This window comes from Podarcis melisellensis (assembly GCF_964234715.1).
Source record: "Podarcis melisellensis genome assembly, chromosome: 5".
In the NCBI taxonomy this organism is placed as follows: domain Eukaryota; kingdom Metazoa; phylum Chordata; class Lepidosauria; order Squamata; family Lacertidae; genus Podarcis; species Podarcis melisellensis.
The window spans coordinates 70,273,712-70,295,556 of record NC_138537.1 but is presented as its reverse complement, the minus strand read 5'-3'; the positions used below and the strand labels follow the sequence as shown (position 1 = coordinate 70,295,556).

At 39.6% G+C, this 21,845-nt stretch overlaps 1 protein-coding gene and 1 long non-coding RNA gene across 45 annotated transcripts in view; one reads left to right on the top strand and one right to left on the bottom strand.

Moving 5' to 3' along the window:
• The window catches only part of COL13A1 (collagen type XIII alpha 1 chain), a gene marked incomplete at its 5' end in the record, with an annotated part of 85,221 nt that overhangs the window by 60,206 nt on the left and 3,170 nt on the right, over positions 1–21,845 (top strand). For 25 of the 44 annotated variants that reach the window (XM_081913106.1, XM_081913139.1, XM_081913138.1 and 22 more), the window contains 10 exons: positions 1,306–1,395; positions 2,061–2,105; positions 2,632–2,673; positions 4,051–4,077; positions 4,842–4,922; positions 8,981–9,016; positions 12,074–12,127; positions 12,923–12,976; positions 13,588–13,623; positions 18,068–19,095. In XM_081913106.1, coding sequence (XP_081769232.1) covers positions 1,306–1,395; positions 2,061–2,105; positions 2,632–2,673; positions 4,051–4,077; positions 4,842–4,922; positions 8,981–9,016; positions 12,074–12,127; positions 12,923–12,976; positions 13,588–13,623; positions 18,068–18,259 — 657 coding nt within the window. In that variant the 3' untranslated portion in view covers positions 18,260–19,095. The other 19 variants (XM_081913117.1, XM_081913125.1, XM_081913104.1 and 16 more) reach the window with 9 other exon arrangements.
• Positions 16,844–19,182, bottom strand: LOC309370945. Its single transcript, XR_014168752.1, has 2 exons — positions 19,093–19,182; positions 16,844–17,312 (listed from the first exon to the last, which is right to left on the bottom strand). It is a non-coding gene; the product is annotated as an uncharacterized lncRNA (long non-coding RNA).

The following is a 21,845-nucleotide window of genomic DNA, read 5'->3' as shown; positions in this document are numbered from 1 at the left end:
CAAATGACTGAAGGTGAGATTATCTGCCCTCTAAAACTGGAATTACTATAAAAGGCACTGATGATGATCTTGATTTAAACTGTTTCCATAAAACAATAATGCTTTTGGTGGCTCCATTTGCCAAGTGCTTGCCCTGATCTATGGCAGCTGTTGAGTACATACCTGCCATTACCCATATGATATCAGAACTTCCAGATTGTATGTTTTACCAAACTGGGCCTAGAGACTTCAACACCTGACTGAATTGTCATAAGGCAAGATGCTGCCTTATCTTCCCTCCTCATGGGTCTACCTCTTTCTTCACAAGTTAAATACACAAATGTTCTTCTCAATGAACTCAACTTTGCATGCAGAAATCCAAATCCTACACACATTTATCTTGAAGTAAGTTTGAAACGCCTCTCTGTTTAGCATAGCTTTCTATAGGACTAAGATGGTGAAAGACAGAGAACTTTAAATGTGTTTTAATGTGTGTGTTTTTTCTAAGAAGAGATTCACAGTAATTTGCAGTGGTGTGGAAGGAGCAGAGGGATGGACTTACATATATCCCCTCCATCCTGTGCAGACACACATTTTCACACAGCCCTTCCCTCTACACACACACAAGCATGAAACTCTTAATCTCAGGGTCATGGGTTCAAGCCCCATATTGGTCAAAAGATTCCTGCATTGCAGAGGGTCAGACTAAATGACCCTCATGGTTCCTTCCAAGTCTACAATTCTATGATTCTATGAACTTCAGGGTCACACTCATATAAATGGGATGTCATAATGGGGTGAAATCCTCCCATTTATTTATTTGTGCACCTTTGGACAAATGCCCTCAAGGTGGCCTACAAGGACAATCCATATAAGACACAACAATAAAAACCACAACAAATGAACAGCAAGATTTATTGTTTATAATTTGTTGTGTATTGTTTTACTGATTTTTCTGTTAGCCACTTAGAGCTCATTTGAAAGATACTCTGGGTTATAAACGTTCTTCAATTACACTCTTTATTATATTACATCTGCCACTGCTTCTACCGAATCAATCCATTTGCACTGCATTCCCAGGACCTTTGCCTAGTGGGTTGTTGACTAGGGACATGTCAATAAACACATTAGAGAGAGGAATGTGCTAAAGTTCTGTGAGTAAAAGCCACAAAGGGTGTTGTCTATAGCTGCTTGCTAGCACTGAGTTCAGCGCCCTTAGTACTTGGGTCTCAATATGTTTCCACTCTGATAATGCCAGCAGTGCACTCATGTTTTTCTATTGCATTGTATAGTATTTAAAAATAAATATTTTTTCTTCTTCTGTAGGGTCTTGATGGCTTAGCTGGAGAAAAAGGTGATCAGGGGATGCCAGGACCTCTAGGCCTAACAGGTCCAATCGGACTTCCAGGATTAACAGTAAGCTATCCAAAGAATTAGATCATCCCCCCAAAAACCCACTTCTGTGGGGAGAGTCAATCACTACAAAACACTACCTTGAATTCTTTCTCAGCTGAAGCTGAGCTAATGGTTGCTCACCTGAGGCTCCGCAGTAAGTTTGTGAAGGAGGTGAGATTTAAAGCAGGAACTACCACTACCACAGTTCTCACCTTAAGTCATTATACTATACCACCATAGTGCTGCTTGCTTAAGAAAAAGGCTTGTCAGAACCACCTACTTTTGAAATCGATTATGTTTGAACAAAGAGGGGGGAAAGTGGAAGCATCTATGCCTCAGATAAAACAGGTTCCAATCAGTTGTGTGCAGGGAGGGCACAATTTCTAGAAATATGGAATGTGTGTTTCTTAAAAGTTTGGCCATTATATTTCCATTCTGAACATACTTTGCCAGCTTAAGACATTATCTAAATTTGTTAGAATGGTGCCCAGCTATTTTGACAAAGATCAAGATAGGTAGCACAGCTAATTCAGGCACACTGGAGGGGTGCAAAATGATGACTGCAGTTCTTCTTCTCTAATTGATGTCTTCATCTGAATGTTAAGCCATCTGAATGCTCTTAATACTGTAAAGAAATAAAAATCATACCAGTGCTTGGGTTTATGCTATACTTGCTGCATTTGCAGGGAGAGAAAGGAGAACCTGGCGCAAAAGGAGACACTGGAGATTCAGTAAGTTGTCATTCCACAATTTATCCTCTAAAAACAGAAGCTGAAGCTTACTGGGAGGATCATTGGTGTAGTCAAAGCATCCATCAGGGTTTTATGGGTTGTGAACTTCAAACTGCCTACTCCAAACTATTCTACTGAAAAAGGGGCCTGCCTTGACGTGATGGCAACTGATCTGTGGCTGACCTCTAAGTACTCACAGAGTAAGGGCAGGGACCATTTTTAACAGCAAAGGGGATTTCTGGGTGAGGACCACAGCAGCCTTCCCTACTCACAGCATGGTTTTCTGCATCCCCGCTCCCCAAGCACTTCTCCAGCCAACCCCACCTCTAATGCAGTGCTTAGTTGAGAAGAAAAGACACCCAGAGGATAGACTTCAGAAACATAAATGGTACCCATCTGCTCTTTTCATTTATTCCATAGCCATCCACTTCTCTCATGAGCCCACCATTCTGAAGGTTACATAATGTGTTCTTATGCAAGCTGTTTACTATGGCACTGACCTTTCTTTTTCTGTTTGGGGTTTCAGGTACCAGGGCCCCCAGGGCCCCAAGGCCCACCAGGAACACCAGTAAGTCCTATCTGTCAACTACATATATGGTAACATTTCACTGAAACTTCATACACAACTCTGTTCTGCAAGGCTGCCAATAGTCAATGTTAACTGCAATGCACGGCATGAGCAAGCAAGTAACTTAGTTATTATAGTTGTTCAAGCCATTTTTATCTTGTCTTTAGCAATAAGGAGCAATTTCTGGGTAGATGAAATCAACAAAACTTCAGTGCTGGCAGCACAGCATATTCTGGTCCTACGGTCTTACCTACTGTTTGCTGTACGAACTGAGCCAGGGCACCCTACATAGACCAACACATCCCAGTGAAGAATGTTTGTTTTTGTCGCATTATGACCTGCAGACTAATTCAATAGATTCTATTCTACAGTGGTACCTCGGGTTAAGAACTTAATTCGTTCTGGAGGTCCGTTCTTAACCTGAAACTGTTCTTAACCTGAAGCACCACTTTAGCTTATGGGGCCTCCCGCTGCCACTGTGGCAAAAATTCTGTTCTTATCCTGAAGCAAAGTTCTGAACCCGAGGAACTATTTCTGGGTTAGTGGAGTCTGTAACCTGAAGCATCTGTAACCCGAGGTACCACTGAAATGGTACTGAAAATGGTAATGAAAAAGCAGTGTCGGGATGCTGCAGTTTTAAAGCAGAGTGGCAGAAGGGGGCTGCTCGTAACTGCTTCTGCAAAGAAAGGCCTTTCCCACACCAGTAGCAGTTGGCAGGGGTGGGGCAGTCATGGTCACCTGACCTCCAGTTGCCCACATTGCTGCTGTATACTAGGATGGATAGCAGGGAAGTTGGCATGGTGCAAATACACCAACAGAGCCTGTTTGCACTCCCAACAGTGCATTTGCACCTCATTGCCACTCTGTCTTTTCCCTTTTCCATCCTAGTATATAGCAGTGACACCGGTGACCAGAGATCAGGTGTGTGTCACTGCCCTACGCGGCTGTCCACTACTGTCACCCACCATATGCAAGGATATGCTATGTAATGTCTGTTTGCTGATCCTGTTTAAGGACAAAAGGATGGGTACAATTAATGACACTGCTGTAGCAATCAATAGTAGACATCTAAAAATCCCCATTTTATTTTATATATACTGATGCCTTACTGTTAATCCAATCCTTTCAACCGGATGTATCAATCAACAAGACTTGGTACATCACTACTGGCACAGTATATAACTATTATCTATAGGCAGGAAATGGTGGGAACAGATAAAAACAGCACTGGAGCATTTGCTCTGTTAGTTGCTGTAATTTATATCATTAACAAGAAAGCAGAGGGTGCAAAAGAATGAATAATATAGGAACTGTGTGCTACTGGACTTCTGAAATTTAACCCACCCTAATTTTTATTCTTGTTTGTTCCAAATACAGGGTCTTCAAGGTGGTCGAGGACCTAAGGTAAGAATGAAGGACCATCACATTGGATTAAATAAGGCCCTTTTAGAGAAAGTGTGTAAGAAGCTGCTCTGAAGGTCAAATTATTGGCTTGGGACAGTTTAGAGTTTTTCCAAACATGCCAGTGGAACTAATATACCCCATCTCCTCACATTCAGATAGTGTCAGGTTTTAAAGCAGGAACTCTTATTTCAGGCTGAAATAAACCCATGCTTCTTATACCATTATGTGTCAGTGCATGTATGTAAAGCCCAAACACTTGTTTGTTTCTGCTTTTTTTGTTCTGTGCAAAAAGGCCACTTAGGTGAGCAATTTGAAATAGGCAAACAACACATGATAAAAGAGTTTATGGGTCCCTCCTCCCATACCTTCCAAAGCTGTTTTCTTTTTCTTATGTGGAAATTTGACTCTAATACATGTATTTGCCCTTCTCTTCCTGTGTAATTTGCACTGAAAAATCAGGATATCTTACAAATATTTACTCTTCATCTACGGGAGCTCAGAACTTCTCAATTTGCATAAACTCTAGCATCGACTACAGAGACTGATTATCCTGTCACTTTCACTATTGAACACTTTAAATATCTCCTTTGAAACCAGTGGAGCAACTTGGCATTGTCTAGTGTGAGAGTGAAATTGGCTGCAAAATGTTCTTTAGTCATTGCTATGTCTTGGATGCTACTGGGTGCCTTTGCTATGTAATTAATATCTGTTTAGAAAGATTCCAAGGAAGTGTTAGGCTTTCTCCTGATACATCTTTCCTTTAGGGGGAAGCAGGCATTTCTGGAATGAAAGGCGAAAAGGGTGCCCAGGGAGAAAAAGGAGACCGAGGTCCTCTGGGATTGCCCGTAAGTATCTAGAAAGCAAGGAGAACTTCACAGGCCATCTTTAACCCAAGCGTTCACCAAATACTAAAATAAGAAGCATAATTTGATAAAATGACACATGGAATGAGAAGCTTCAAAACACGATGCCATGCTGTGAAGTCCAGGAAGCTGCAAAGATGTCTTGAGTTTGAGAATTCTGGTCACTGACTCAAGGTCCCCTGGATTTTGATTGCTTGGGTGATACCAAGAAGAGAAATTTTACTTCTGGGCTCTTGCCACATGTGTTTCTTATGCTCATAATAACCTTCAAGTGCCAATACATTCAAGCAAGAAACGTAAATAGTCTGTAGATTCTATAAACTATTCTATAAACAAGGCTGCTGGTTGGGGCTAATGAGAGCTACAGTCCAAAACGTGAAGGGCATTAGATCAGGGAAGACCAGGCTGAACTGCTAAGCCTAGGTCTGGCAGGGTTCTATTCTCAAACAAAGCGAGCATTCCCTGTTTCTATTAGGGTTCTGTTTCTAGAGTATAATACTCCTCACCAGATAACCCATTTCCTCTCTTAAATATGGACTAATTGACACAGTCAGCCCACACATACCCTTTTTGTCTTCCTGCACTGCAGTTTGCTAATGGCAAATGGGTGCTTTGAAGATATCATCCCAAGCCATGGTTCCAGTTTCCAGATTGCAATAAAGCATGCTGTTGCTCAATCCATAGGACACCTGTAGCTTGGTGTGCCCACCCACCATAGGGCACTCTTTTCCACAGGCAACCTGCAAACCTAGTCCAGAAAGAAGGAGGGGGCTACAAACTCCCTGGTCATTTATTTGTGCAGATCCTACAGTTATGAAGTTCGAAGGAATGTTATCATGGACACTTAGGGCAGGGATAGCCACTTTTTTATGGGAGTATTAATGTCAGCTAGCTGAAATGAAATTTGAATTAGGGACTTTCTGGCTTACAGCTCACATTCTGGGATCAACACCACAAAAGACTGCATAGAAAAGTGGCAACCAGGCCGCAGGGTCCTCATCTTGGCAACGTCCAGCTGCCTGTAGCAGAAGTTGGAAGCTAGAGACCCATGTGCTTGCAGTAGAGATGGACCAGTGCCATATCTCACTATGCAGCTGCCCTGTTTATACAACCTCACTGATATTCCCAATATTGCATGTGCTTTGCCTTCCCTACCACCTGTGCAAGTCATCAATGGGTGATAGTGAAGCAATGCAAAATGGATAGCAACTTGGTAAGATAAGCATGAGCTGCATCAGCTGGCAGATCAAAAAGGAGAATTCTGATATCTGTATCTGGGCTTTGGGCCATATGGGCAGCATCTCTATTTTAGTGGATTTCCATGGCATTCATACATCAAAACCAAATGGATAGGGACAGGTCTTGTTATTCAGAAACTAACCTGAACTATCTTTATAGTTCTCTAGACTTCAGCTGTGTGATTGTTTGGCTGAGGGTTTGCTGGTCTTTGTTTAAATAGGTTGCTGTAATGTCATGATTTTAACAATATTTTCAAAGCAGGGCAGAAGCACTAAACGATTTAAAAAACTAAGAAAGTGCAAGAGTTCAGAAATGTTGCCAACAGAATGCAAGACATAACAAACATGGCAATTTTTGCAGGACCAATTTATAGGTGGAATATTATTATTTTTAAGAAATCTAAACTTTTGAACACAGAGAGTTTAAACAAGTCTGGAGAAAGAAATACCCAGGTCAACAATACTACATTTGCTAATAAATGCACATAGCAGAACATTGCTTCCTGTTAATACATCTTAAAGGCTGACTTTGATGTATAATATTATATCATTTACTTTCGTTTATACGATGGTTTATATATCCTAGCTGTGACACAACCGGCTAGTGGTTCCTGCTGTATACGTTCATCCCTATCTGTAACAAAAGCTCTGTATCCAGTCACTTCAATGAAGTCCAGGAGAAAATTGGAATGTGCCTGAACATTAGTTGCTTGAGTGGAAGTCTGTTCTCCAAACATGGATCTCCCTTGTTGAATAAGAACAACAGTGTGCATTCATAGAGTTTTTAGTTAGCTAACCTTATGGATACATCACCATATTAACTGAGGGCTAATTTTTCAAGATGTATATCCCATTGTCCTTGCACATTATCCCATTAGAAATATTACTGCAAGTTGGTGCCAGTTTCAAAGTCTCTTGACCCTAGCAGAGGATGAGGTGTGTGCATATGAAGATTCAGCACCATTCCATGAGCAAATACTGCAACAAATATAGCCAAATTCCAATGTGTATAGAAAGAGGTGATGTCAAATGCATCTTGCTACCATCATTCAAAGAAATGAGAGTACAGAAGATGTTGTACAGGAACTGGTCAGAATTTCTTCATACACTGGGGCTCTCTTGCTGAAAATTTTCTCTTTCAGGGTCATATCGTGATACTCTTTAGAGTGTATCTGTAGAAGAAAGCAAATTACAAAAACACACGAAACTGTTTCAGTTACTAGAGCTTGGGGGTCACCCAGTGAAATTGATTTATGGTAGGTTCAGGAAAGCCAAAAGAAAGTACTTCACAAGACACATAATACGGAATTCAGTAACTTGGCTGGATTTTTTTTTTAAAAAAAAGATTAGAGAAATTCCACTGACAGAAATTTCCTGTGATAGCTAAATGGATTCTGTGTTCAGAGGCCATGTATATTCTGCAGGTATTGTGTTAAGTGTGTTTGCTAATTCAGTTAGCCTGTCTAGATTTAAACAGTGCCCATTTTTCTTTGTATTCTCTCTCTTGCTTGAAGAACCTAATAAATCACCAATGATCATTGTTTAATTTGCATTTCAACCAACCAATTTCTTCCTTCAAGTTGTTGGAGTTTTTTTTTTAAAAAAGAAGCCCATCAGAAATTGGCAGCTTAACAAATTGATGTGCTTGATCATTCACCGCTCTAATAGTCTCTCCTATCTAGCTAATATAATCAGTCTTATTGCACATTTCACTTGCTGGGTTAGAAACAAACAGACATAAGCTGACTAGTATTCAAATACCTGAATGAGAATGCAGCCTGTGTGCACAACATGCAGCATCAGTAACTTGTCTATGTATGACTAGAGCTTGGGGATGGACAGATCTGTCAATCCCCCCCCCCCCGTCTATTTCTCATTTTTCCAGACTTGCATTTTGCAATTTATTTATTTATTTTTAAAGGAATTAAAAGTCCACGTGAAAATCTATGTGCATTTTTGTGAACATTTCTCCTGATATATGCATTTTTGTGCACAATTTTGCCTAGTATCAGCATTTTAGCAAGCAGTTTCCTCCCTATAGAATGATTTTTTTTTTTTTTACTAACAACACATTTTTGTATGCAATCTTTTGGTTGAAGAATTGCACCGCAAAATTCTGAAAAGTATGAATTTCAGAGCAGAGCGATGTTTCTGTTTCTGTTTGTTAAGTACAGCTTTGGGAAGGTTGCATTGGAATGCAAACTGAACCAGTTCCCCCCACATCCCTACTAATGTCTTACCTATCCTTCACAATGACATCCCAAGGTTGGTTGCCACTATCTAAAAATGCACTACTGAAAACAGTTAGAACACATTAAAATCAGGACAACAGGGTGGATAGACAGGGTGAGGTATATCTCTCACAGGTGTGGGATAGAGGCCAAGGTAAAGAGCTGTGCCTTCATCAGATGCTACAGTAAATGTGCTGGGATTCAAAGCAACTCCCACGGATGGCCTAAGGATTGACATAGCTCTCCTGTTACCATCGCAACCTCAGCTATAGAGCATGAGACAGCAGCGATGCTCTCCCAAAGCTAGGCCTGTTTATTCTGGTAGCGTATGCTGGTGTGCTGCATTCTCACCGGCAACCTAAAGCAATCAGACCATGTTACATTCAGTGTCTTGTTTTTTGTTGGTTTCCTTGTAAGTGCCATCACCTGTCCCTGAGATCCAAGTTTTGTTGTTTTATTGTGTGCATATGTTTGTCTCCAGTCACTGCTTCACTCACCTCTCCCTTCCCCTCCTCCTCACCCTCCCTTCCTCCTCGCCTTTTGTTTTGTTAACCCTTCCTTGTCTGTCCAGGGTGCTTCAGGTTTAGACGGCAGGCCTGGCCCACCGGTGAGTTCCATTTCTCTCTTACCCTACATTCCTATCCCCTAATGCTGTGGTTTGTCTTCTTTGTCTTGCCACAACCGTATCTGTATCATTGTCTTTCCAAAAAGCTGAGACAGAACAAATGCAGCTGCTACATTTTGATGCCGAACAACCATAAAGTTTTAATTCACATCGTTACACATTTCCACAGGTCTGGGAATTGAGCCCTAAAGATAACCTGGTTTTATTTTATTTACTTGTAATATATTGTAAATTATAAATGAATTTTTTTTTTTGCATGTACCCATTATTAATGTTATGTACTTCTGTCTCTCATATTGTCAGTCGTCAACTGTCTTCTTTTCTCTCCCCATGGAAAGCTTGCTTAAAGCATCTCCTTCCACTTTTCTCAGCCATAGTAATGCTTTGTAAATGTCTTATGTGAGCAAAAGGCACTCTATTGCATTTTTATTTCAAGCACATTCAAGCAATGCATTGCAACCAATTTCTTGTTCTGATCTCACTATAGCCTAGGATGCTTGTCATATGTGCATGAGACATGGGAATAAGACTTAGGGGCTCATTCACACTTTTGCTTGACCTGTATTTTAGTCATATGGTGTACCAATTAATTTCCCCAGGTCTGAGAGCTTTTCTCATTATCTTGTGGCTGTGCCTTGCAAAAACCCAGTCTTGCCTGCTGAATCAAATCTTATAAGATGCACAGAAAATCCAAAGAGAGATTTTGCTTAACCAAACTTCAGTTCAGCGGGTACGATCAGATTTTTGCAAGGTACAGCTGCAGAACAAGAAGAAAAGCTCTCGGACCCAAGAGAATTAATTGGTACACAATATGATCAAAATACAGGTCAAGTGAAAATGTGGATGAACCATTATTTTAGGAACAGTGTATTGCAACATGTCAAAGTGGGTCTTCATATCTGCTCAGTGATCTACTCAGATCCATCCTAATCTAAAATGGACAATGCTCTTGAGTTTGTTGGTCCCAGGAAGCTACTAGCTTAACAGCAGCTTCCATGATAAGGCTCTAGAGTTCTCTTCCTGTTTTGGCTTGGGTCATTTCAGCCAGTTCACACAGCCATCAATCCTTGGATAACAGTTCCTGACTCATTTGCTCACGTTCATGTAGTAAATCTGAAACTGAACTATAATAAATATGGACTCTTTGATTTGTGTGTCTTGCTTTCACCTTTTGGGGGATAAGTGATAATGAAAGCAATAGAGAGGTTATCATTTTGGCAATGCAAGAAACTGTGAAGGTGTCAGAATGCTTGTGAGGTATGGCTAGATATGCTGTAACACTGTGACTAAGCTGACTAGGCTTGTTCAGAATTGACAATATTGAATTAACTACCTGTGAATTCTGCTGGCCAACTCTTCATGCTGAAAGACAGAATAACTATACTAACCCATTTTACAAAGCACCTCCTTGGATTGCAAATGGGCAGCTGTTTCCATTAGGTCTTCATATTGTGTCACAGACTCCATAATTTTGATTTCTGTGAAATCACAATGGAACCTCCAGTGCCAAGTTGTTGTGGCAGGTTGTACTGCTTGTTTTGTATTTAAAAACTAGATTTCTTTATGTATACTTGAATTTATAGAGCAATACCTAGGACTGAGGGGGATCAATGTGATATTATGTTAAACTTATAATTGTGCAGCCACAGAGCTACATCTCCCAGAGTTCCCTGGGAAGACGGATTGACTGAATAATTTGAGTTTATGAACTGATCCTTAAGCTAGATTGTGCATGGATTTATTTGATTCATAAACCCAATAAAATTTTGGTAGAACTTGGCTATAAAAAGGGAAATGCTATTGAAGGCACTTCCAGATGGGGGGCTATATGTTACACACCAGTTAAGATCCAGGTTTTCTGTGTGCGCAGTTGGCACACAACCATCCACACACTTGTTTTTCACATGCATTCTGCTGTTTCCCAGCCACATTAGTGGGAGGTCCTTGATTGGTGGGAAACATCTGTTTCCATATTTGTGTGTGCTTTTAAAAATACAATATTTAGCTCTATAGAAATTATGATAAAGAGGTCTTGCACAAAATCTTTGGTTTGTTTCTTTTTAAAGAGAAGTTCTGATCTATGTGCTGTGATTACAGTCTCCAAGGTATTCCCCCACTTGTGATGAGATCTTTAGGGAATAGCTTTTCCAAACTAGATTGTTTGGATTGGTGATACCAGGCAGGCTGGTGTGCTGAAAATACAATGGCTATGTTGTGCTCAAGTGGAAGCAGGCAAGGATGTGGCAATGGGGACTATTATCACATCACCACACATGTGATAAACTATTCATTAAATAAATAAATAAATAAATAACATCCACAAGCCTATGGTGACCACAGATGTATAACATGTTATTTGTTACTTATTGGGTTTTCTGCAATAAGAGAAATGTAAAACAATATGTGGGTGGGTATGTTGATAACATCATCATCATATGGACAGTGCAAAAAAACCTGAGTGCGTGAGCAGCACTGACTCCACAATAAGCCTCTGTCTTGTCTAGAAGCACCCGGAGCGAAAACCAAAACACACCATTCTCTGCCCCACTGAAGTTAAATTTAAATGGCAGATAAGGACTTGAAAATGAACAAGACCTTCTCATGTTCTCTATTATATTACTGTACATTTGCATTACTGTCTGTGGCATGGTGATCTGTCAACCTGCATGATGAGCTGCCTATGTAAAAAGTGATGCAAACTTTACTTTTCCCCTACTCTACCCAACCACTTTTAAAAGGCTTTAAGTATGAACATGCATTGCCCCCCCCTTTTGCTACAGCTTTTAGCTTTGTTGATGATTGTAAAGGAATATATATTTCATCTAATGTTTCAGGAAATGTCTTTTATATTTTCTATCATCTCAACCAGCCCAGACATGGTTCTGCTTTGTATATACAGTAATGATGGTCATCAACTTTAAAAGCTGTAGTATTTAAGTGTATACCGGAATAACCAAAAACTCCTCTTTTTTTTCCTTATCCAGTTTGAAATATGTTGAGTAAATGGCTTCATGGACTTTTTTCTCCCTAAAATTTCAGGGTACTCCGGGACCAGTTGGAGTTCCAGGACCAGCAGGACCAAAAGGAGAGAGGGTGAGCAACCTATAGCAAACAGGTCCATATACCGGCTGTCTGTTACAAGTCCAATACATCTTAAACACAGCAAATTTTACTTTTCTGATATTATAAGTAATGCTTCCTAATGGATGGCATGATGCAGGTGGTGCTGTGGTCTAAACCACTGAGTCTCTTGGGCTTGCAGATTGGAAGATTGGCAGTTTGAATCCCTGCAACAGAGTGAGCTCCTGTTGCTCTGTCTTAGCTCCTGCCAACCCAGCAGTTCAAAAGCACACTAGTGCAAGTAGATAAATAGGTACCACTGTAGCAGGAAAGTAAACAGCGCTTCCATGTGCTCTGGCTTCTATCACAGTGTTCCGTTGTGCCAGAAGTGGTTTAGTCATGCTGGCCACATAGTCGTCTTTGACTGGACTTAGCTGTCCAGAGGTCATTTACCTTTTTACCTTACCTAACGGATATTTCCACTGTCTCTTTTTCACTTCTAATGTGTTTTGTTATGTGAACATGATACCTTTTCAGAGATAAACAGTAAAAGGAATGTTTATTTAACACTATTCTGTTGCTAGTCAGCAAAATACAGTTTAACCGACACTTTGGGGACCTTTTCGCTGGGATGGAGGTGGAAATCTCTCCTCTCCAATTCCACGCTAGCTTGAGAAAAAATTATGTGAAACTGAAAATACATTTCTGTTGCCTAAGGCTCAGAAGTAAGTTGCTACTATGAAAGATATAGTATTGGTCTACCTTCTCTGTGCCTGTAGTACACTTTCAAAATCAGGACATACTTCTGTCTTCCTAAATTCATTTTAGGGCAATAAAGGAGACCCTGGAACAGCAGGACCAACAGGACCAGCAGGACTTCCTGTAAGTATAGAGCATTATTTCTTCTTCCTCCACCTCACTTTCCCCATGAAATTCACTTTAATAATTCTACTGCACGAGAACATAGACCTTCTGCTGCAGTTACTTGAGTAAAGCGAAATGCTTTAAAATTTCTCCATAAGTTAAAAAAAAGTATGATCAATTTTCTGTCTAGTTCAAAGGTGGCTAACTTCTAGCTTGGGGGGCTGGATCAGATTCCACAAGCAATTTTTTTGCCATTCTCCACAAGGCTTCACCAATTTTGGTGTAAGAACAGCGGGGGTAATATTTAGGCAAATGGATGGGATGAATACAGAGGTTAAGATGTCTCCAACCCGCCCAGTGACCTATTAGCAATTCAGATCTTCTCCATCTCAGTCATCAGATGAATCACTTTGTGAGCAAGGTTGTAGTTCTAAGGTGATATATGTGGTTCTCCTCGCCTCCCTATTTTCTCCCAACAAGCCTGTGAAGTAGGTCTGGCTGAGAGACAATGATTGGTCAAATGTCACCCAATGAGCTTCATGCCTGAGTGGGGATTCAAATACTAAGCCAGGGTACTACACTGGCTTTAAATTGAGTAACTTCTTTAAACATTCATACCTATATTATAGGGTTCACAAGGCTCACCAGGTGAAAAAGGAAACCGGGTAAGTCTTAAATTATGGCTCTTTCACTATTAAGGCCTTTAAGGAACGGTGGAATGATTAAATTTGTTAGGACATCAAAAGGGATAAGGTAAAATCTAACTGCCTAATAAAGTATAACCCAAAGACTTATCATCCTTTTCAAGGATGTTACCTGTCCAATAATGTAGGAGCCTGCAGTAATATTGGCTGCTAGCAATAATAGAACCATTGTTCGAAATAATTCTCATGAAACACTTGGAAAATCTTAAAATAAAGTTGTGATACAATACTTGAAGTAACGAGATGATAAGTCTCCATAGCACATCACAGTCATGATGAGCGTTACCTCTTAGTTTATGATTTCTCCAAGGCTGCTGTTGCATAGAGTACTTAATCATTCCATCTCTGCTTTTATAACTTCCTTTTGATTAAAACATAAATAAAATGTAGTTATTATTCCGATTACTCTATCAAGCAAGTTCCTGATACTTTTTCAGTTGGTTTTAAATTTGAATAAAATGTTTAGAACAGTCTTGGTTAACTAAAACTGAAAATTCAAAGCACTTCAGGCTGGGTTTCTGTCCCAACAAGTTTATTGGCAGATGAGAACTGTCACAGATTGATGAGCGAACCTTCTGCCCAGTTAGACAAGAGGCAGCTTTGTTTCTGAATTGCTTGTAATAAAGCTCTGGGGAAAGTCAGGCCAGTTTCACTCTCAGTGCCATTCATAATTCTGAAACCACTTAAAAAGAGAATAAAAATCCAAAGCACCATGCAGGAGTATGTTTTGCAAAACTGCAACAAATACTTTGAAATCACAATACGGGGGCAGGGGATGAGTTAGAGCAACTGTGCACACACAAATCCTGCATAAGTATCCATTTAGTCATTAAGAAATGAAGAGTCCTTCCATATATCATTAGCAGACACTTTATGACTAATTGCTGTTTTGGAAACATTTCTTGAGTCGGGTATGAAATGTGTGGTGCTATGGATGTAAAGCAGTCAAGGGCAGCCTGTTATTTAACTTGCAGCATGATTTGGCAACAGGATACTCTGTGCAGCAGTTGCGGAAATTATCTTTCCAAACTAGATTTGATGGTAGCACAACCCAATATTGGTTGCATTATGCTGTATGTTGACAAAGTGGGAAAAGGGGTGATTTAAAGCACAGAAGAGAACAGGAGACTGCTGACCCCTTACCCTGCCCCTCCCACCCCACCTGCTTCTTTCCAGCTGCTTTTATCCTAGCAGGATTACTTTCAGCCTAGGAGTCCTCCTGGCTGAAAAAGAGCTAAGAAGACATAATTTGGGTAGGGAGAAGTACAGAGAACAGGAGGTTCTCCTGCCTGCCCCTAATGTGCTTTTAAATCTCACCCCAAGTTCTGTTTTAGAAGGATCCAGTGGCAGGCCTGATTCTGACCCATGAATCTCATGCTGCCACCATCCCATGCAGCTTGGTCCTTCTTTTCTGCTAATCAGTCCCATTGGCTCTTGTGTGATACCATAGGGATTTATCTCCCAGAAAGAGCAGTCAAGAAAATAGAAATAAATGCAATATTATAACAGATCATGGGAATGGAGTATGCTCATTTGGACAAACCAGCTGAAAAGGTGCCAATGCTTATTCTGCGCATTAAACTTGAATTTGTTATTTCAACTGTTTTTTCTTCTTCTCCTGTCTTTTTGTGGTTTGCGTGTGTGTGTTCCTTGCTTCTACAGGTCTACCTTTGTCCCCCTTATCCCTTCCTGCTCTTCTGCCTTTTCTCCCGGATCCTTCCTTCTCTTCCTGCCACAACCCAGTCTGCATTTTCTCCTGGATTATCCTCCCTCTAAGCCAACGTTTGATCCTGGGTGACCTCTCCTTTCCCATCCATTTTTCCTGCCAGTTTATTTTTGTTTTATTAAAAAAACAAACAACAAACCCATTTATTTCCCTTAAAAAAATATACCCACTCTGCCTGATTTTATGTCGCCTCCTTGCGCCACCTAATCCTTATACCAGTTACTAAATGAAACTCCCTCTGCAGCAATCCCACTTACATCCTACATCCACAAGCACTTATCAAAATGTTTCCCTCTTTTGTATGTTGCTGATTTTTGTAAATTGGCTTGGAAAGATTTCATAATTATGTTGTCTTTCTGACTATTGGTCCTTGGCTTGATGTTGGCATTATTCATTCAAGGTGACTTTGCACCATTGTTCAGAGAGGTAGCATGAGGCCGATGGTTTCCATTTTTATCCCTTTGAGGGTCTATTTTAAGAACTTAAGTAGAATAGAGCATTTTTACAAGAATTTGCCAATGTTGCCTCTCCTGTTAAATAAAAAATCATGGTGGATCCAGCTGATTAATATGTGATTTTTAAACAGAAGTGTGTCTTCCTAGGTTTATTTTAAAAAATAATACAGAACTTCAGCAAGATTATTATTTTTTTTCAAAGTTAGTCATTGGAAAAAAGTGTAATAATCCTCACCACTCATTTTACTTTTATTGTTCGCTTGGATATTGTAGGTCAGAATTCCCCACTAAGCTCAATGGGATTACTTCTGAGGAAATGTGAGGAGAAGCTGTTCCCAATGCTAATTATTCTGAAAAATTTCAGGAGGAACAGTGATTATTGAATCAATCAATCAATCAATCAATCAATCAAAATAAGCTTTATTGCACTAGCCAAAGGCCATGACAAAACAATACAAACACTGCCCGGAAAAGAAATATCTATATAACTATATAACTGTATAAAGAAGAGCCACTGCATGAAAATGGAAGACAAACACCTTGCTATTGTTTAAATTTGAGGTTTTAATAATACAAAATACACATACATTTAAACATAAAATGCCAAAGCCAGCCAAAAAATAATAATAATCATGAAGAATGTTAAATGAAAAAGAAAATCAAGCTTTTGAAGTTAATTGTTAATACATTACAGTTAATACATTACAGTATTTTGTTTTTATGAGACACTGACTTGAAATGGATAATCCTAAATCTTTTATGTATCTTTTTTAATAAACTATTATTCACAGGGGGAAAGGGGCAAGAAAGGCTCTAGGGGGCCTAAAGGGGATAAGGGAGACCAAGGAGCACCTGGATTAGATGCACCCTGCCCATTGGTATGTTGTGTTTTATAAGGCACATTGTTTTATATTTTAAGCCACTGGGGAAGAAAGAAGGACAAGAGGCAATGACACCACAAGGCAGGAATGTCTTGAATTGATTTCTTTTAAAAAAAGGAAAAAAAGAAGAGGGGAGCTTTGCCATACCTACTGAAGTGATAAAGGAAGCCAGAGCAAGCCCTGGCCATGTAAAACTGGCCCAGTTGAAAAAGCAATACCACTTAAAAACTTCTAGATTCACTGTTACAGCTTTTTCCATAGACTCAAGGCCAATTCAAACATGTGTGTTCACTCGTTCACGTGATGACTTGCTGCTGAATTAACTATCTCAAATGAAATGTGTTATGAGGCAATGTGAAAACTGTGTGATCTCATCTACAGGGGTTTGTTTGTAAAGGGTCATCACTTTACATTATAATCATCAAGTGAATGTGCATGTGTGAAGGGGGCCTGAGTAAAAGTGAAATCTAAAAGTGCCTTCTTCCTTCGCCCACTTTGGAGATGAGCAAATGTTGTATCAGAAAGATGTTGCAGCTGATTGTGTTGCAGGGTACTCAGTTTATGACACCCAGTGAAAAACAGACTGATCTAGTCCAAAGAAAAAGGAGAAAGTTCTTGACATTGAGCCACTTACATACGGGCAAATTACTCCAATTGTACTTTTAACAAAGAAGCAAGTGGCTTTCTGATGACACCTGAAAGATAATTTGAAACACGTGCAGCTATGTGGAGAGCTTCAGAATTCCTTACCTCATATGTCTCAAAATAAGATTTTATTTTTTTTAAGGAAATGTTCTAGTGCTAACTTTTCAAGCCGTATTTTACTTGGTTTACTTTATCTGGGTTATAATATCTTGTCTCTGTATCTGGCCAGAGAACATGACAAGATTTTATTCTGTTTTCTTAATCATATCAAATTAACAGTACTTCAGTAAGATTTTCTAAATATATTTTAAAGTTAAGCTAATAAAAAAATGTGACAAAACCCCAAAGTATTCCATTTCAGCTACTGTACTTCCTTAACTCTGTGAATTCTGTAGCAAAGCCATCCAAGCAGCTAAAGCACGCCTGCCACCAAGTTGCTTTTAAGTATCAGCTTCCTGGGAAGTCTTTCCCCAAAATGTGGATTCTCTAATCTTCTCCATTTAAAACTAGTAGATTCTGATTATTTCAGAATACTATTTTTTTAAAAAGCTATCATAGTATGCCATTGTAAATAAAAACACTGGGACTATAACCTGAGTGCCTTTGAGTACATCATTGTTCTACTGAGTTTCTCCACCCATAAAATGGAGATTATCTGCACTGACTAAAGTAATTCTAGTGGTTGATTTCACGAACAGGGACTTCGAGGTTTTAAAGGCGAGAAGGGTGAGCCGGGGTTACCAGGGCTGGACGGGCTGGATGCCCCTTGCCCATTGGTATGGTGTTACCTTCCCTTTCCTGCATGTTTCAGTTTGCTTTTCCTTCCTTCCTTTATTGCAAGACCCTTTCCATATCCCCTCCCTTTCTCCCAAATGCTTGATGTCCATTGACACTCATAACAGCTTTTGGAGTGAGACCGGTTGCTACTACCATTTTCCTGCAATATATGAGGTTAAATATGCTGGTTTAAGGAACATAAAGTTGCTCGCTCGTATCTGCTTTACTTCTTCTTTAACTTTCATGATCTTACAAATATCTCACACCACATAAAAGAGCATCTAATTCACATATATAAACTGTGACCCTTCCGCAGATCTTGCTATTCGCCACATCACCCTGCCTTCCCACTTCTGTCCTGCAACACACCTATTTCATATCCTCTATTTCAGAAGTACAGGTTTCCCATGTATCATGGCAAAAGCCTATGCATAGTTCTTTCATTTTTTAATTCTGAATTTGTAATTTGTTCAATTGTAATCTGTTCCTTGAAGATTTCAGGAGACAGGTTATTGACTGGGACCATAAGGTTTGGATATGTTACACTGATTCTGGCCCAAATGCACCAGCTACCAAATAATTTCCAGGCTCAGTTCAAAGTGCTGTTTTTGCCATTTAAAGAGAATCACCTCTCCAGATGAACCAGCCCATACCCTGCAGTCTTCATCAGAGGCTCTTCTCTGTATGCCCCACCCAAGCAAGGTGCAGAAAGTTAGCCACACAATAATGGGTCTTTTCAGTGTTGCTTCCCCCCCCCATGGAATATACCACATTCATTACTGGTTACACACACAAGCACACACACTCCTACTCTGATACACTACATGGATACAAACACACACGCAAAATCTTGTGAAAAGTCAAACTGATGCCATATTCTTATAACAAAGCAAGAAAACCCAATGTTAAAATATGCTATCTGCTTCAAGCATGAAAAAAACCTTACTTTTTAACTTGTCACTCTGCTGCCATAGTTCCTGGACTGCTCTGTCTTCTAAGAGCATGTATGAAGTCCATGCTTTTCAAGTGTGATATGCCTAATTTCTGCTCTTTACTAATAAATATGCTTCCTTCTGCCTCCCAGCCTCTGCAAAACAAACACACTGTTATGACCACATCCTTCTGTTGATCCCCTCAATTGTAACTCCTGTTCCCTAACTTTGAATTTTACATGCATTATACAATTCATTCCTGCCAATGGGACCATTGTACCAATGGGAACTTCTTCATTCATTGTTAATGGCTCTTCAGTTATTGCATTTTGCAGTTGTATATACCAGCGGAAAGATGTACTGTCAGGAGAGTGTCTGCATTAAGGATAATAGGTTTAGAAAACGTGGTTATTTCAGTGTCAAATGATCATTAATTTATCATACTTCTTGCCACTATATTTCAAGATTGCCATAATAAAAAAGGTATTATTTCTCATGAGAAATCTCTATTTAGAAAGCATATTAGTTGTCAGAGGAACAAACCAGTCATAATTCTGCCTGAAGTTTGATCAATCCACAAGTCTGACCAGCTCTTTGTTTTAATAGGTTTGTGTGTATGTATAAATGTATATGTATATATATCAAACACACACGTTAAAATACTGGAATGACTAATGGGTAATCCAATTAGAAATCTGGGTGACAGGAATACAGCTTGCTGCACACACTTGACAGTATTAGGGGACACACTGGGACTTTCCTTTAAACTGGCTCCCCTCATATATTCATGGCTTGGTAAGTATAGCCTTAGAAAATTATTCTATTTGTGTTTACAGATATTTTAAATAATAGATGCACACACAGCCTGCAAAACACTAAACAAAACATCAAAACATTGTAGTTTAAGGACTGGGTAAATGCTATGTCCCCACCATAGCCTACCGAGAGGAGAGGCTTTTGGAGGCTAAACCAGTCAGTAGTAGCTGTACATTTAGAAAGTAATTTATGAGCCACAGAAATCAGTGACCAAACTTCCATAGGTTTTAATGGATCTGGAATCCACACTTATTGGACAGTAAACTGATTGTATGGAAAGGTCCAACATGAATTTGGTTGCAAGATTCTGATTTGGAACATGTGGGCCTTCTATTATATGCGGAGGCAGCCCTCTTGTACCAAACATGTTTATTCAATCTATGGCTAAGCAAGGTGTATTACATTGGGATATCTCATCTAAACAGATTTTAAATTTTGAATATTTTCTGCAGCTATATTATTTATTTCTTCTCCTGATTTATTTTAGTCTTTTGCTGTCTTGAACTCCTTAAATCATTCTTTGTTATAGGGGGAAGATGGCTTGCCAGTTCAAGGATGCTGGAATAAGGTAATGGCATGATTGTGATATGTGCTGCTTCTGCATGGTGTAACTATAACGGAAAAGCATGATGGGTTGGCCATAGCACACTTCTGTCCCAATTCAAAAACTTCTATATTATAGGTACTATTATTGTTCAAATATATGAAAATAAGATGAATGCATGGGTAATGTATCTTTTATAACTCAGACCAAACCAAACACATTAGCAATTCACCATGCTGTAAGCCGCCCAGAGTGGGGTATACATAATATAATCATATCAAAAGCCTAAAATTATAAACTGTCTGCCAATATTTTAAGTAGGCATGACGCTAAACACATCATTAGCAAACATCTCTGTATGCAGTCTCTCTTTTAATGCAGAGCAGGCACATGAGGGTAGTGCTGCAAAGAGAACTTTCCTTCTGGGGTCAAAAACAGCTGGAAGGGATTATCTTTTGGGGGGCATGAGAGAGGAAAGAGTTAAACTTTCTATCACCATGTACTTCGGTCCTGACAAAAATCACCCCAAGTTCGCTATTCTTTTTCTTTTAATCCACATACCTGCTTACTAATGATGTGTTTGATGACGTATATAGTTTGGTCCTTAGAAGTCAGAATGTGACATTCATGAGAATGTTAGACTTATTTAACAACTCACTTCTGTTATTCAAACAGAGACTTTCATAATTAAACATCCAAAACACCCAAAACTTTTAAAATTAGTATTTAAACCACTTGGTTTAAATCTGTAATTTGTACAGAGGTTACATATCTATTGGACTCTCTGTGTAAAAGTATTTGTGAACCTTTATGCATTCAAAAGTATGCTATATGGCTGAATCCAGCATTAAGATGCCCTGGTGCATCCATTGTAATAAAGTATCTCTCTATAAAGTTCATGCTGTGATTAACCTCTCACAAGATGTCTCGTACAGTATGATTACATTTTACATGCATTTAACTTGTGTAGTTTCAACCCTAAGAGGTTGAAGTTCTCTGCCTTTCTTGTGTGGGCCATGCCCTCTCAGCACACCAGTGCTGGAATGCTCTTGCAAGATCTCACAGGGCTGTCCAAGTTCCTGTGAGATGTCGTGTGAGCATCCCTAACCTTCCAGAGCCAGCATGCTGAGTGGGCCTTGCCCAGCAAGCAAAGCAGAAAGCTTAAAAGCTCTGAGATCATAAGACTGCCACTGATTAAAGTGGAATTCCAGTGAAGCATTTTGAACTCCAAAGTGCAGACTGTGAATATAGAGGGAATAGGACCAAATGGGTTACAAATTTCTCCTAGTCAATTACTGAAGAATGCAAAATGAACAGGTGATTTCCCCAGGACTTCAGTTCCTAAGAAAAATGCCTGTCAACAAAGCTAGACATTTTCATACTGATGAAACATGCAAAATCTCTCTC